Source organism: Penicillium manginii (assembly GCF_028828005.1).
Source record: "Penicillium manginii strain IBT 31320 chromosome Unknown utg000004l:1.0-7231830.0:1.0-7236170.0, whole genome shotgun sequence".
Classification (NCBI taxonomy): domain Eukaryota; kingdom Fungi; phylum Ascomycota; class Eurotiomycetes; order Eurotiales; family Aspergillaceae; genus Penicillium; species Penicillium manginii.
Genome location: NW_026643105.1, coordinates 2,551,971 through 2,568,170, shown reverse-complemented (window position 1 = coordinate 2,568,170; position 16,200 = coordinate 2,551,971). Strand labels below are relative to the sequence as shown.

General features: G+C 47.9%; 6 protein-coding genes across 6 annotated transcripts; 5 read left to right on the top strand and 1 right to left on the bottom strand.

Annotated features, from left to right (window-relative positions):
- Positions 1 to 1,429: 1,429 nt before the first annotated feature.
- Positions 1,430 to 3,215, bottom strand: N7533_004683 (uncharacterized protein; the record flags this gene model as incomplete). The annotated part of the gene is made up of 3 exons (XM_057101333.1): positions 1,430 to 2,165; positions 2,214 to 2,354; positions 3,156 to 3,215. The coding sequence occupies 3 exons, from the start codon at positions 3,213 to 3,215 to the stop codon at positions 1,452 to 1,454; spliced, it is 915 nt and encodes a 304-aa protein (XP_056960963.1). The 3' UTR covers positions 1,430 to 1,451.
- A 419-nt stretch (positions 3,216 to 3,634) lies between these two features.
- Positions 3,635 to 4,462, top strand: N7533_004682 (cysteine hydrolase family protein; the record flags this gene model as incomplete). The annotated part of the gene is made up of 4 exons (XM_057101332.1): positions 3,635 to 3,981; positions 4,056 to 4,175; positions 4,242 to 4,262; positions 4,333 to 4,462. The coding sequence occupies 4 exons, from the start codon at positions 3,635 to 3,637 to the stop codon at positions 4,460 to 4,462; spliced, it is 618 nt and encodes a 205-aa protein (XP_056960962.1).
- A 2,047-nt stretch (positions 4,463 to 6,509) lies between these two features.
- Positions 6,510 to 8,880, top strand: N7533_004681 (PalH/RIM21 family protein; the record flags this gene model as incomplete). The annotated part of the gene is made up of 2 exons (XM_057101331.1): positions 6,510 to 6,621; positions 6,713 to 8,880. 2 exons carry the CDS (start codon positions 6,510 to 6,512, stop codon positions 8,878 to 8,880), a joined length of 2,280 nt encoding a protein of 759 aa, XP_056960961.1.
- Positions 8,881 to 9,626: 746 nt separating this feature from the next.
- Positions 9,627 to 11,918, top strand: N7533_004680 (uncharacterized protein; the record flags this gene model as incomplete). Its single annotated transcript, XM_057101330.1, has 2 exons — positions 9,627 to 9,737; positions 9,801 to 11,918. The coding sequence occupies 2 exons, from the start codon at positions 9,627 to 9,629 to the stop codon at positions 11,916 to 11,918; spliced, it is 2,229 nt and encodes a 742-aa protein (XP_056960960.1).
- Positions 11,919 to 12,937: 1,019 nt separating this feature from the next.
- N7533_004679 (uncharacterized protein) lies at positions 12,938 to 14,233 on the top strand (the record flags this gene model as incomplete). Its single annotated transcript, XM_057101329.1, has 1 exon — positions 12,938 to 14,233. One exon carries the CDS (start codon positions 12,938 to 12,940, stop codon positions 14,231 to 14,233), a length of 1,296 nt encoding a protein of 431 aa, XP_056960959.1.
- An 836-nt stretch (positions 14,234 to 15,069) lies between these two features.
- Positions 15,070 to 16,126, top strand: N7533_004678 (phytanoyl-CoA dioxygenase family protein; the record flags this gene model as incomplete). Its single annotated transcript, XM_057101328.1, has 2 exons — positions 15,070 to 15,119; positions 15,181 to 16,126. The coding sequence occupies 2 exons, from the start codon at positions 15,070 to 15,072 to the stop codon at positions 16,124 to 16,126; spliced, it is 996 nt and encodes a 331-aa protein (XP_056960958.1).
- Positions 16,127 to 16,200: the final 74 nt, after the last annotated feature.

Genomic DNA, 16,200 nt, shown 5'->3' with positions numbered 1-16,200 from the left:
ATAATATAAACTACGCATTTGATTGAAATTGGATCTTTATTGTAGAGCCCTTAAAAGAGCATGGAATTGGTACCTACCTACGGAATAGGTAGGTATCAGTAGTATATTCCAAGGTTCCAAGGCTGTATTTCATTCGAACTTCCAACTTGAAGGGCTCCAAGGTTGGAAATAGGTAGCTACTAGTTACTACTAGTACTAGGTTCCCCTCTTTCTTGATGATACTATATTTTAATTTTCTACCTAGATAGCTCTACGAAGGTGATTTTCTATGATGGGTGGGGCGTTCCCCCTTTGACTGCCGCCGCTTTAGCGAGGACGCTCAGACTCAGACTCAGTGATCGCTCAGTGACTCTGACTGGATGATCATTGATTGCTCAGAGACCCTCCGAGGCTATCTATTAAGTACCCAGCCCAAGCTAAGGCTATACCAAAATAGGTGCTCGCCCTATATCGCTTTTGGGTCGGAGGCTGATTTCTGATAGCTAGAAATGAACCTTAATTCTAGAGACTTATAATACAACCCTCACTTTTTATAATCCCTAATATATGAAGCCAAAGAAATTAGCTAATTAACGTAAAATTATAAGCATAGTCCCTAGTTACCAAGTAATTTTGTATAGCAGTGATCAAATCAGATAGTTCTATAGTTGGCTATAGAAAAAAGTATTTCATATTAAGAGCACCAACTTTTCCGCTATTTTATCAACGGAATTCTTCTTTCCTTCTTTCCTTATATTAGAGATACTTCTATTTAACTTACTAGCTACTAGTTATAGGTTAGGTACCCATCTTTATCTAACATACATGAATTCCTTTCATTTGTAAAGCATTTAAATATGAGTCTAGGTAATCACAGGAAGAAATTGGATTACGCTAAAAACAATTGTTATCTACTAGGGAAACAGGCCAATAAGACTTTGAAATCCCCAATTTATATGCAAATCAAAAGCGACTTATCGAAGTTGGCCTCTCGCGATGAAGAATTAGACGCCTTCATTCAAACAAAAGACAAAGACATCCAGACTTGCAGAGTGGAAGCAAAAGATTCGTAATGAAGCTTCTGCTTTTCTAAAGTATCACTCGCAGCTGAGAAAAATCTGAATCACCAAAATGTTCGCTCTCAGCTCGCACTGGGCAGGGTGAGCTCCATCTTCGAATTTTTAAGGAGGATTAAGATGGGTAACCCATCTCTACAAGGGTGTGTGTTCCTGCAGATAAGGACGGATATCTGTGCATGACAAGCCTGTTTTTTATATATTTTTATCTGTCTCAGCCAGACAGCTCCCTGACTGCCACTCGTTTCAATTATTATAAAAGCCAAAATAGCTTGAGAATCAGATGTCGGTTTTATAACGGGGCTAGAATTATTTGCTAAAAGCGTGGTGTCGCCATTGTGCATATAACGTGGCATGAGCTTCATTTAAATCGAGGCTGGGAACGATATGTCCGATTCACGTTAAAATGCTAGCTGACGGCAAATAGAACTCTTTCTCCCAAGCTGCCAGCTCGAAATATCTCGATACAGTTCGAAGCGGTGCCTTTGACGCCACTGCACCCTCAAAACAACATGTCAGGTAAGGTGCGGCTTGCAGGATAAGACAAGCTGTTTCTTCCGCCAAGGCCAGGTTCTTTTCCAATGATTGAGCCTGTATGTCAAGCAAGCTTCGCTGGAGTTTTATCATTTGCATAAGAAGTTCTAGCCGATATGACCAGAAGGTCACAGCAAGACCTGCTTTTTGGGTATTTTGGAAGCGGATTTGGTATGTTTCATCTGGAAATGAGGGTATGCAAATCGAGTCGACGTCGACAAATTTGCTTGGCATTGGGATATCCGAATGCCAGTATAGAGGACCCTGCTCGGAAGCTTTCAAATTGCTTTCCCAGTCTTCTAATTGATTGAAGATGACCCGGTAATCATTCAAAAGGGAGAGAGCGAGTTCTAGATTTTGATCCGTAGGATCCGAGGTTTCTTGATTGGAATTGTTGAAAGCGGAATTTCCACGCCCATCAAACCATCGATCTGTTTGGTAGAAGAGCCCGGGAATCTGCAATGCAATATCGTGAAGAAACTCCATTCTAGCCTTCTGAGCATTCAGAAATGGGAGACGTATCCAATCTGGATCTGCTAGGAAGGTTGGGGTATGCCTGCTGATTCTAATAGAGAGCTGTGGAATTGTTAGCCAAAGTAAGAGCAGTGAATATTGAAAGCTTACAAATATTCCCCTGAATCCACTAAAAGCCTGTCGAATGTGAGGTGAAGAGAAATTGTTCGGCCCATAGAGCTCTAAGATGCTTAAGACTCCACCGACGTGGGCGGAAAGAGCAGTCTCTGAGTATTCATTTTCGTTCACGAACTGGAAATAGTAGTTAGAAAAGGAACGATTTTCCCCCCATTTATAGACCTAATTCTCACTTCAAATGCCAGAAATGCTATCGCTAGTAGCAGAATATATTCCAGTTTGGCCTTTAATTTCGCACTGTGTTGGCTATTCTCTATGACCTGTTGGATATGCGGGCGTGACTTCTGCAAGGCAGATGTGTACAATGACTGTGCAAGTTGTACTAACTCTTCGTCATTTCTCAAGCTTCCCATGTAAGTCGCGAGGAGACTGAAAATGGGTAAATTGAGCGAATCGATCTGCAAAGACGTGAACCGCAGTAAAGCTCGAATGCACAATGCTGCGCTCGAATAATGGGGGTCACCTCGCGATATTCTATCGCCCCTGAAGACACCCCCCAGGGGGTGAGGTTCAAAGTCGTTAATCAATGCCAAGAACGTCAAGCGTCCAGGAAAATCAATGGAAATTATATCAAATGGTGGGCTTGGCTTAGTGACAGCTAGCGTACTTTTTCGAGATGGAGAATCATCCGTGCTAGTACTCGTGCTTGAGCTCTCAAAGTTGGCGTTGGCTGATTTCGGCTTCCTTCTATTTTGTAATGCGTAGACTAGCGCTTTTTTGTCACTTTCTTGGGTCAGATTTGTAGCGTTCCGATTGATAAACGTTCGTGAATCTTTGGGGCCACTACATTGGACACCATATTTGCAACATCGAAGACACTCAGGTTTGTTAAGGTCACACTAATTGTTCACATTTGTTTCTATAATTAATACAGAGTCCGAGTATATCATTTTTAGAACGGAACGATATGCATACCTTCTTGCGGCGTCGTCGGCATTCATCGCATCCTTGAGAAGCTCCTGGGTAGAGTGGCATGGCGCGACTCGGCAATCAGCAGAAAGCTCAAGAGCATCCTTTGTGGGCCACTGCTTTGCAAGGAGCGCGCAGTGACTGCCGAATATATGTTGGTGCTTGTTAGCTTCACCCGACGATCCCGCCCTTTCGCCACTTCGCACTAGTCCCAAAAAGGAAGTCACAGCGCCCAAGGATCGATAGTACATACTTTTTATACTTTTCTCTGGCGCACCCTCGACGCAAACGATACGTATAATGTGGGAGCCTTCATTTTTGTTGAATAATACATTATATCTTGCAATTGTCAATGATTACAGACTAGTACCGAACACCGATACTCTTATAAATCAACTATCTGGACAGGGTATAAGAAGGAAGAGCAGGTACGGTGGTTTGATTTGACCTACATTCTAAAGCATTCTACTCAATTGTCTGCAACCATGAGCTCCCACACTGCTGTCCTCCTCATTGATCCGCTCAATGACTTTCTCCACCCCGATGGAAAGTTGTATCCCACCATCAAGGCTAGCTTGGAGGCGACCAATTCTTTCGAACATATGAAGGAGCTGGTTGCCGGCGCAAGAGCAGCCCACATTCCTATCTTCTACGGTCTTCACCAAATCACCAAGGAGGGAACTTATTCAGGCTGGAATCATATGCATGAGTCTCAGATCAAAACTAAACAGAATGCGGTCTTTTCCGAGGACTTCGGTGGCCAGATTCTGAAAGAATTGGAGCCTCAGCCTAGCAACGGCGATGTAGTTGTCTCTCGACACTGGAACAGCAGGTGAGTATTAGGAGGCCAATTGCATTCAAGTCATTGGTTTGTATAGAGAGCGATGCTAATTTAGATAACGCCAGTTCCTTTTCGAACACCGACCTGGAGTACCAACTCCGGCAGCATGATGTTACTCACGTCGTGATAGCGGGGTTAGTGACCAACTCATGCGTGGAGTCTACTGCGCGGGCTGCTCGTGAACTGTAAGTATTTCCGAGCTACCTGGCCTTTTGATTACACTTTACTAAGAACTCCTTCGAATTGAATAGCGGCTTTCATGTCACTTTGATGTGAGTTTTAATTTATTTCTAATACTAAAGGCTGAAGGTCTCAAGACGGGGATGCTAACTCCATAACCAGCACCGATGCGACTGCCGCATTTTCGATAGAGTTGGAAAAGGCAGCAGTCAATCTGGTTTGGCCCATGATTGCAGATCAGCTTATGACGGCCAAACAGTGGACATCCTCCTTCTCAAAGGGGCGTATCTAAGTATCACTAGCGAGGTGCCTTATTGCGTGAATTAAAGAGTTCCTCTCCAAACACGGATATTATATACAGTATGGCAATCCCATATAGCTCTGTCACATTTCGGACGTAAACAATCAACCCAGCCCTTTTTTCAGGCTATTCTCTAGTTCTTCCCTGACCTGCTGGCTCACCTTCGCCAGAACCGCTTTAACAAAATTATCTCGATAAGTTCCGTGGATGATTTTGATAAGCTACATACCTAGGTATATATATCATAAGAAATACTTTTCAATCTAACTAGCTTTATATCTTATACTTATATAATATTTGTTGGAAGGATAAATTTCTTAGATTAAGAGACTGTGTTGTGTTAATCTCTTAGGAGACCTAGGTAGGTACCGATAAGGACTAAAATTTATCTTCACAGGAATTAGACTGACTATAGAGATAGCCCTTGGAGGTTAAGACAAAGCCTAGAATTTCAAAAAATACGAATTTCAAGTAAGTTTAAGATTAAGAGAAGTCAAATTTTCGAGAAAGGATTTAAATAAAGCTTATTATACCGGAGCATTAACCCTTCTTAGAAGTTATAGGAAATTAGCTCTCTATGCTCTCTGGTCTCTAATCTCTACAAGAAGCAGTATACTAAGACAAACTAGACTTATTGTTCCCAGGAACTTGCAGACTTCAGCCAGAATTTTATAGGATAATAAGGCGAGCTGCTCGGTGTATACTCCTAGAAGGTAGTATTGTCACGCAATTTTGCAGCTGTTTGTGATGCGTCACTTTCCTTGATGGGGCATTTGAGCGTTTTAAAAATGGGGAGAGACTTTAGTGAGGGGTACATAGTGTGCTGCGTTTTATTGGGGTGATTGAGCCAGACCGCTGGCTCTCATGTAAGCAATGCCCAGAGAGCAAATCAGAGCAGATCAGAGTGATCAGAGAGCTGCTCAGCGCAGTCACGTGAGGACCACTGATCCGCCCAGAGCGCTCAGAGACGCTACTCAGAGAGCAAAAGCGGCGCTCAGTGAGCACTAAAACGGAAAGGGAGAGCCAAGACTTCGCATAGAAAATCCACTACTTAAGTACAAAATATTAGGGTAGTTGGGCTAAGTGGTCGAAGATAATTAAATCAAATAGTAATAAACCTATCTTATATTCTCTCTTAGATGGAATTTTAAGGATTTCATTATTTGGGGATGTCAAAGTTAATCGGTAGACTACTAGTATCTGAAATTATCCCTTCTTCCTGTATTTTAAGGTTGTATTGTATTTTATTTCAAATTCTCGCTTTGGAAAATGAATGCAAGCCTCGTTGCTACCTCGACTTGACCTATAGGTTTACCTGGCCATCGGCCTTGACAACAAAGGTTTCTTACCGACCTAGGTAGGTACCTACTACTAGGTATGATTCTGCGCTTTTGACGTTTCGAAGCCTCTAATATACCTCCGTGGGCGGCTCATATCGTTAGTTCTCCTTAACATGCCGACAATTTCTCCGATTCCTTGTATTCACTTTCTCGGAACTATTTTGTCTATTATTGTGGAATATTAATGCGATAGGTGTATAATGAATCAAGATTTTCCAGTGTGGTCTTTTCTTTGCCTACTCCAGAATAGTAAGTGTCAGTGTAAGTGTGAGTGTAAGAAGAGTGGAGAACGAACGCCAAGTGGACCAGAGTGGCGGATCATCTCGACCTTCAACCCCAACTCTTGAGACTCCAGACTCTTCCCTTCTCAACTTGTTCTCTCCTATCTCCCCCGACTAGTCTCCCGATTAGACGAACCTCAAGCCCTGAGCGCGTCTCATAATACTGCTATATACTCTCCGTTTCCCGCCATTCCTTCTCCAACCAGCAACTCGATTCCCGCGCTTTTCTCTGCCTCCCTTTCGCACCGTATCGGGTCCTGCACGCGCGGCCTCCCTTCATTCGAGAATGGCCGTCTAGCAGACTAGATACCTATACTATAATTCACGAAATTTGAGAGGAGACCCGGTCGAAATTGCTTGACTGCACGCGCTGCAGCGGCCGAGTCGAGCCCTGAACCCGCTTGAATCGACTCGACCATGGGAGATGAGGCACCCCGTGTGACTCCCCGCCAGATTTGGGCGAATCCGACCACCACGTCGACCAAGACCTATGCCTCCGGCTGTACGCCAATTCTTCTCCCCAGCAATGGTATGTATGCGCGCGACTGTCGTCTGAAACTGCCCCCCTGTTGGACTTGGACTCATTAACTGATACTGCGGCCTTGCGACCCCCGCCACAGGCATTCTACACGTCAATAATTCATATACCGTGACCCTCGACAAAAACGCCGTCTACGAACCCGTCTGTACAGGCCAACCGGAGGATTATACTCATGTCTCTGCCGTCCTCGATACCCGCGATCCGTTCTATTCCTCAGTCACACCGCAACTTTATGCTATCGGATGCGCAACGGTCGTCAGTTACGTCCTCGTTATAATACTTCTCATCACACCGCGAACATTCTATGTTGGAGGACCTGGGGGTGGCGCAAATTTCCTCGGACGCCATGGGATGATCAGCGGCTCGTATAGTGGAAATTCCTCCGTCGTCGGAGTCGGAGGTCGCCCCTGGCTGCAGAAAGTGGCCGCGATTCTCGTTGCGATTTCCCTGACGATCGCTACGGTAGATTCCTTCCGAGTTGCCGAGCGCCAGTATGACTACGGATACTCGGACGCGGAGGCACTTTCAGAGGAGGTGATCGATGGGTTGGAGATTCGGATTGTCCGCGTCATCTCGAGTACATTCTTGTGGTTGGCTCAAGTCCAAACTTTGATCCGACTGTTCCCACGACATAAGGAGAAAGTCATGATTAAGTGGGCTGGGTTTGCACTGATCGTCCTGGACACCACATTTAGCATTTTGGAGAACTTTTGGTTCAGGAATACCTCGACACATCCGAGGTTATATGAAGACGCGATTCCCGCGCTCAGTTATCTATTCGAATTGGCTCTCAATTTACTATATGCCGCATGGGTGATTTTTTACTCGATCTCGAAACATCGTTTTGCATTCTTTCATCCGAAGATGCGCAATATCGCCCTGGTTGCGCTCTTATCTTACTGCGCAATTTTGATCCCGGTCGTCTTTTTTGTTTTGGATATCGCGCGGCCGGAGATCGCCGGTTGGGGTACATATGTCAGATGGGTTGGATCTGCTGCCGCGAGTGTGGTGGTCTGGGAATGGGTGGAGCGCATAGAAGCACTTGAGCGCGACGAGACGAAAGACGGAATTCTCGGACGAGAAGTTTTCGACGGCGATGAAATGCTCGAAGTCACTCCTTCGGAAGAAGTTGATTGGCCGCGCTACACGGCGCATGGCGACAAAGGAGGCGGACATGGCGCATCGTCGGGATGGGGTGGAGTGATGGGCCTGGGCCATCGTCCTCTACGAACTCGAGTGGGAATTCCTCGTGGTCATCGCAATCGCAACTTTGGAGGATTGCTGCCGAACTCGAACAATGCCACTTTCCCGCAAAATAGCACTCGGCCTACTCCACCACCGGCTGTTGTGACCCCGGTCAGCCGGGCTGATACTACTAGTGCGGCAAGCACGGTATACAATGTTCGGTACCATCCGGTTTCTAGCCCTACACCTCCGGTGACGATGCCGCATATGGTAGAAGAAGAGGAAATGGAGGAAGGAAAGGAACCTGAGATCGAAGACGCACAGGATCACAATGGCACTGATCAAACCCCACCCCAAGCAGAAGCCAGAGAACAGTCCCCTCAGATTATCCACGACCCCCGCTGGCGAGCTATACTCAACCCGTTCAAGCGGAGACGAGCGTCTCTCCCGCGGGAAGTTGCTTCTGCACAAGCCGGTGGAGAGCCTGCGGCCCAAGATGAATCCGAGTTATATGACGACGATGAGTTTGGTGGCCAGGAACCAGATGCGCAACCTAATTCCCAGACCAGAGGCAAACCCCTTTTCTCTCGCAAGGGACTTTTGGGCTCAGGACAATCCTCGGATACGCCACTGTCAGTCACCGTCATCCCCGCTCGTCGAAGGGGTCAACATCACACATGGTCTCCACAGAATCGACTGCTTGACTCAAGCAGCGCACACCATGAATCGAGAGCTAGCCAAGTGAGCCAAGTCAGCCAAGCGAGTCACGAACCCCGATCTACCCGTCCGGGCCTTCCTGTGAGAGTGATCCCATCCCAGCCACAAGCTTCCGCCCCCTGGAGCAACGCCGACCTCGAAAATGGAGACGGGGACTACACTTTACGATACGACCCCGACGCAGCTGCATTGATCGATGAGGATATCGGCTCTCACCACGAAGAACACACCGTCATTGCCGACCAAGCCAGCTGGACCGAGACAACAGTTTCAGAGGATAGGAACGATGCTCTTTCCGAACATGATAGCTCGCACCAACCGACTCATAGGCATGGGTCCCCTTGATTCTGTTCGATTTGTTGTTCCCGTTCCGCTGCGGGGTGATTGCATGCATGTGCGCAGGCGCATTGGGGCTGACTGGTAGCGACTCCGGCCTTTGGCCGACATTTCATGGAGTTTCTTTTATTTGGGTGATTTATTTGAATATACGGATTGGGTTAAGGATTTGGGGCATGGTTCGATGGATCTGAGCTATGTAAAAAGAAGATACCCTAGGACTATACACATAATACTACATACTGCATACACAACTGTACACACAGTGCTTTGACTTATGGTACCTGAAAGACTTGAGATTGTCGTGGTACGGCTTGAACGTTAGCTTTGACCGTACGTCTCCACGATTTTAGATATTTGTTTGCTTTTTTCTTAGAGGCTGAGTTTTTTCACTATAAGCTAGTACTGATACTGTAGTACTATCACTAGTAGTATACCTCTCGTGTCATCTCGCGTCTGACAGCCTCCACCCTTGCGTCACCATCACCGTCACCATGGTCAAATGTCCACGATCCCTGCTCATGCACAGGAAAAGTGAAAACGTGCACAGCAGACTTGGATCATCCTGGAAAAGATGAGAGTTATGAATTACATTGGGCGGTTGCTGACTGGTCCAAGTGGATCGTTTGACGCGATCGGGAACTTTTTGCTCCGAACGGGCCTACCCCATATTCTCATTCCCATTCCCATTCTCAGATTCAGCCTCCTTTTACTTCCCCCCATGCCATAGCAGACCAGATGTCGCATGTCGCATCATGGCGACCGTCAATCAGAATATGTTTGGTGCCAGTATAACCACCGATCGGCCTGGTGGTGGGTCGTTAATGAGGCTGCCACTGAATCTGATCGTGCAAATCGTGTCGAATGTCAGCTCTTATCACAAGCCAATCCCCTCATCGCGTCACCGAAAACTGATTAACACTGTATAGGTTGAGGATACTGGCGATCTTGCCCGACTATGCCGTACATGTCGTGTCCTTAACTACATGGCCCTGCCACAGCTTTATCGCACCTTGACCCTCAATTCTTACGGCAAAATCCGGTATCGCGATGAACAGCCAGAAGGAATCGGAAGCGCCAGTCCTTTCACGATGGGCCTGAATGCGATTATCACCCGACCATATGCGACGCTCGTTCGATCGGTAACACTCCGGGGAGACTGGAAAGAGAGAGAGCTGGAGGAGCATTCCGCAGTTGGCCGCGTGCCCGACTCATCAATGTTGCTGAACATCGCCGTGCGGGCGGCAGTGGATCGCATGACCAACCTAGAGACCTTCCATTGGGAACTTAATACCAAAATGCTGGACACTGTATATAATGGACTTACACAGCTTCCTCGACTCACGACATTAACGATCCGCTTCCCTTCTACCCGCCACCCTCAACCCACATTCGTGCTTCCGGGCATGCCACATTTGCGGTCTCTGAAAATTACCGATATCGATCCTCTCTGCTACCCTGATGATATAGCCACAATGCTTCTCAAGAGCAAAAAGCTGCGCGAATTGAAGCTCCATTGGTCTCCTCGCATGCGCATCGCACAGGAACCCAGCGTCTCCCTGCACGAGTATTTCCGCAAATGCATTGCTGCAAAACATCCCATACCCGTCAAGAAGCTTTCCTTCCAGAATATGTACGCCTTCCATACCGAAGAATTCAATATCGCATTTGATCCAACCACCGTCGAGGATGTCACTTTCCTGAGTGGTACGGATAATGCAGGCTTCGTCAACACATTTATCGAAAATAGTTGGCCAACGATGATGCCCCATAAAAAGCTCCAGATCAAATCCATTCGTGTGGATGCGATTTCCAAGCGCAACTCGGAATTCTTGGGCAATTTCAAGGGACTGGAGCGGCTATACTTCGTGAATGTGACCGCCGATTCAAATGACTACCTCAATTCTCCTCGCCCGGGGTTCGGGCCTGCCTCATCCGCACTCACTCCCCCAGTGCATGAAATTCCAAATGGATTTATGGGCAATTCGCCCACCGCAGCTGCATCGCCGGCCAGTCAGGTGAACCTGGCCACTAGCGTTCGCGATAGCTATCTATCCCACATTGCCACAAACCACGGCGCCAGTCTACGCCATCTACTTTTGTGTTCCAAATGGCCTCTTTCAACAGCCATGATTGCAAGACTTGTTCACGCCTGTCCGAACTTGGAACAACTCGCTCTCGCCACAGAATTTTCAAGTATGGAATCATTGGGTATGCTGGTACCCTTCCTTCGCAAACTAGTCGCGCTTCGCTTGTTGATTCCCGCGGGCTCCGCATCACCACAAGGCGGCCAGAATGGCACTGCCCCGAGTTCAGCCACATCTCACACACTCAGTGGTGATGGTGCCGCCAGATTCCCAAAGCTTGCCAGAACTCTTACATTCTCAGACCAGCAAGTACCTAAAATTGCCCGAGAGATCTCGCGGGAACTCGAAAATGCCCGCAGTCTGGCAGAAATCGTTGATCTGGACGATGAAATTCTCATGGAGATGATGAGCTACGATATGGCCGACACAAACGTTTATAAACATGTCAAGGTCATCGGGATGGGATGGAAGTCATTCGAGCTACGCGATATCTACAAAGCACCCTTGCCGGTCTATGATGAACCCGAGTCCCAATCACCCGACCCTACCTCCGACCAGCATGAGGCAACGTCGGAAGAAAGCGGAGTCCCCAATACCAACGGACAATCCGGACCTGATACAACTTCTACCCCTGCCACAAATATTCCTCCCTCAACATTAGGCAAGCGCAATCGGGATGAAGACGACGAGAATGAAAGCAAAAGCCGGGCGTCCGTTTATCACAACAACACCCGCGAATCATCCGAGATCACTCATCCCGCCCTCGCAAAGACGGGTTGCTTCCCCCCCCGTCCTAACAAACGATGGGCAGGTTATGCGTCGACGCATGCGACGAGTGGGTTGGGAGGTGTTAAAACACTGGGAGATTTGGGCGCTGGACGCGCAAGAAATTTGATTGATTCGCCCGAAACGTTTCATATTACACAGCGACATAATTGGGAGTTTTGTGGGATAGTCTAGGTGTTGGTTGGTTTCCAAGAAATACTTTTCATCGTTGAAGTGGGATTTCCGAACTTTAATAGAGCAGGGAAATAGGTTCATATCGGTGTTAGATCGGGGCTTCATTTTTCCTGTCTCCTCTCACTCTCCTGAGGTCATCGTGGAAGTCATGGTGCTCGGTTTGGTCTACGCATTAAGTACATACAATGATCAAGAACATCTTCCCTTCTACAAGTACTGCCGCCCTTTGACAAACTAATTCTTGGTCTACTTGCGATTGTGGAAATGCTTCATCTGCTGATATGATTAAATTCTTGCTGAAACTTTGTGGAGAAAGTGCACTGCCCAGTACCATCCATATTTTTGGTGGCCGGAATTGAATTCACCCGCTCAGCCCTAAACAGTTAACATTCCCCACAATCTCTCTGTGAAGCAATGCTGCAATTGGTCTCCTCCAAAACTTTGAATGCAGATCGGAGAAGGATACTCTAAGATCCTCGTCATCACTGCTAAAACAATCTCTCGCGTGGGTCGTCGAAAAGAAACCCCTTACGGCCGGGGCCACTCGGATATACTCGAGCCGCCTCATCCAAGCCCACCGATCATCGTACGAATGCGGTCCAGTCTACTCCTTTGGGTTAAATTATGTCAAAAGTTCGGGCGAACCAAGCAGGGGGATCTTCAGACTTCGGTCCTTATGGGATTTAGAGTGTTATTTGTGGATAATTTCGCGGCTGCCTCGTGTCTCAATCGACTCTAATATGCTCCGCACGCCCTAGCGGGAGTACTTCGGTCATTGTATGGATATTCCGTCTCTTGGCATTGATTAATATAGCTTGAAAAGTGGGATAATTGCCTTGGTAGTTGTTTTATCCTACTAGTATGTCTGGAGTGGCGCGAATTGCCGCGTCATGACCGTGACGAAGATGTCCTGGACAGACAAGGATAGGGAATATTTAAGACGACCAGGGTCATAGGAAATATGCAACAGACCTTTATCAATCCACCATCCGGGCCCTGTGGTTTGAGCTGAGCATAAGATGCATTTCTCTACGCTTTTACTGCCAATTGCGGCCTCCTTGGCTGCTGCGGTCCCAACTTCCAGCGGAGCAACAAGCAAGCCTACAGTCGCTCTTGACTATACCACTCTCCAAGCTGCTGCTGGAAACAGTACCCTCGGATACTACAAATACCAGAACATTCGATTTGCGGAGGTCCCAACCGGAAAACTGCGCTTCGCAAAGCCTCAGTGGCCTTCGACCGAGACCGGCATCAACAATGGCACAACATACGCCACTGCCGATGTCGACTGCTCATCCGAGGAAGACTGCCTCTACATGGATGTCTGGGCCCCAGCCAATGCAAAGGGCAAGAAGCTACCCGTGATGGTCTGGACATATGGTGGTGGATTTACCGGCGGCTCGAAGTCGGAGAACACACCCGAAGGTCTTTTCGACCTGTCGAAGGAATTCATCTTCGTCTCTTTCAACTATCGTCTCGGAATCACCGGCATTGCGAACTCGGTGACTGCCACTCACCAGGGCGCCACCGATAACGTCGCTCTGTACGATGTCGAGCATGCTTTCAAATGGGTCCAGAAGTATATCAGCAACTTCGGCGGCAACCCGGACGATGTCACTTCTTTCGGCTTCTCCGCTGGTGGAAGTATGCCTCTCTTCATGATAACTCGCTATGGCGGTCACAATGAGCAGCTCTTCCACAAAGCCTACGTGACTTCCCCGGGCTTCGTCCCCGGCGCCGGCCACCACCAAGGCGAAGTCTTCTGGCAAAACGTCTCCACAGCCGTCGGATGCACTGGCGGCGACCTTGCCTGCATGCGCAGCGTTTCTTTCACCAACTTGACCGATGCCGCGACCGATGTCTACGACGACTACGGCTACCAGTTCCAGCCCCGTGTTGACGGCGACTTTGTGGCCGACACGTATGAGTCTCAGCTTTACCAGGGTCGATTCAACTGGACCGGTCCGTTGGTGATTACACACGAGCAGCACGAGAACAACGGCTCGCCGACTTCGGGCGTGAACACGACCGCAGATGTGGAGAGCGAACTCCGCGCCTTCTTCCCCAGTATCACCGATGATGTCGTCAAGGAGATCATGGAGCTTTACCCTGCTTCTGATTACTCAAGCCCCGGGTACAGATTCGCGGATATGAGGCAATCTTTTGACCTTACTGCTCACGACTACGCTGTCACGCGCGCTCTCAACAATAACACCTGGAATGCAATGGTTGCCCTTGAGCAGGCTACTCACGGCACTGACCAGAGTTACTACTGTAAGAAACTCTTCATATGGAACCCCCTCGAGTCGATTTAAGCTAATATACGTCGCGGCAACAGGGTATAGCACCTACTCTCTTTCAAGCTCCAGCTCCGGCGCTGCTGCTTCCGGGGCCGGAGTCGCTATTAGCGGTAGCTCTTCCGTGAGCTCAGTGGTTGCTGTAAGTAATTTCTTCCAAGGACTTGGATTGTTTCTGGACTCGGGCTAACGAGAATCGTTCCATCAGCGCAAAATGCAGAAATATCTTCTCTCCTTTGTCTTGACTGGAAACCCGAATAAGAAGTGGGCTGGCGATAAGACTTACTGGCCGAAGTACGGTAGCAATGCTACTGAGCTAGTCTTTAATACTACCATGTATACCCAAGAGGATGATCTCGCTAATGCGAAGAGTCTTTACTGGAACGAGGCTTTGTGGTATTAAAGGGTGGAATCTTTTTTGGACTCTTTTTTTTTTTCTCCGCATATGTTTTGTGCGGAGTGTAATATAGCTCCACAGCCTCCACTCTGAATTCAAGTTCATTTCACATAAGGAGCTGACCACGGTCATCGAGATCAAGATTCAAAGCATTAGACCGTGCCTCATATGCGGTTATTGTTGCTGACTGACCCACTTTTACCAACAGCCAGTTAAATGATGCAACTTACAAGAAGTGGTTGGCGGCCCGTCTAGCCGCCGCGGGGTTCAGATTTCGACTCTCTCACTGGGTTAAAGAAGAGCATGGTGCTTTTCGATGTGCTAATTACGTGGCACAGAGTTGGCATAGGACCCAGCGAGACTCGGATGTGTCAATTTCTGAACAACATAAATATGGGGGTCCCTTCATAGTAAAGTCCAAGTTTCAACAGTTACCAGAATTCAAGGTCCAGCCATAATGTCTTCAACTAGTACCAGTACACTGACACTCAATAAATCTTCCTTCAGGTGAGACTTCTGGGCTTGTCTGACATTGACTAGTAAAGAAACTAACCCTTCTTACTATCAGCCTCACAGGCCCATACGGGGATTGGCGAGATGACCTTCAGTCACAGGGATACGCCGTGATCAAGAACGCGATTGACCCTGAAAAGGCGCAATATTACCAACAAAAGGCGTTAGATTGGCTACAATCCTTCGGCACCCCACTCGATCTTCAGCAACGCTCCACCTGGACAACAGAAAACCTCCCCGTACAAAGCAAAGTGAACACCTTCAAGCATTACTCCGTGGTTCATGAAAAGTTCATGTGGGAGGCTCGCATGGAGCCGAAGATCCTGGACGCTTTCTCCAAAATCTGGGGCACCGATGAATTACTCGTATCCTTCGATGCCTTGAATGTAACCTTGCCTAATAGGGAAGACAAGTCTGCCCTCAAGCCCTGGCCGCATGTGGACCAGTCGCCCCTGCGTCGAGGTCTGCATTGCGTCCAGGGGATCATCAACCTGAGCCACGCGGGCCCGGAAGACGGATCGCTTATTCTACTTCCGAGATCGAACACCGTGATGGAAAACTTCCTTGATACCGAAACGGAAGCAGATACGTGGGAGAAGAGGGATTTTCGCTTTATAAGCGAGGATGAAATGGCTTGGTTTGAATCTCGCGGCATGAAGCCTATCAAAGTACTCGCCGAGCCGGGGGACTTGATTGTCTGGGATTCCCGCACAGTACATTGGGGTGGTGAGCCGACGGTCGATAGCGAGACTATTAGAACGGTTATTTATGCGTCGTATTCACCGGCGAAGTTGGCTTCGCAAGAGACTCTTGAGCGGAAGAAAGAGGCCTTTGAATCATTCCTGGCAACTACTCATTGGGCACATGATAATGTTGTCATCCGAGAAAAGGAAGCTTGTTTTGAGGATGGGAGCGTGGATCCTCGCAATAGATCCAAGCCACTTGAGGAGCCCGAGTATTCTGATCGCTTACTCCAATTGGCGGGGCTCAAGCCTTATTGATACTCTGGGCAAAACAGAGGCGTCGACCAATTTGGTACTGCAGAAGTAGGACCAGTTCTAACTAGTGGATGGGA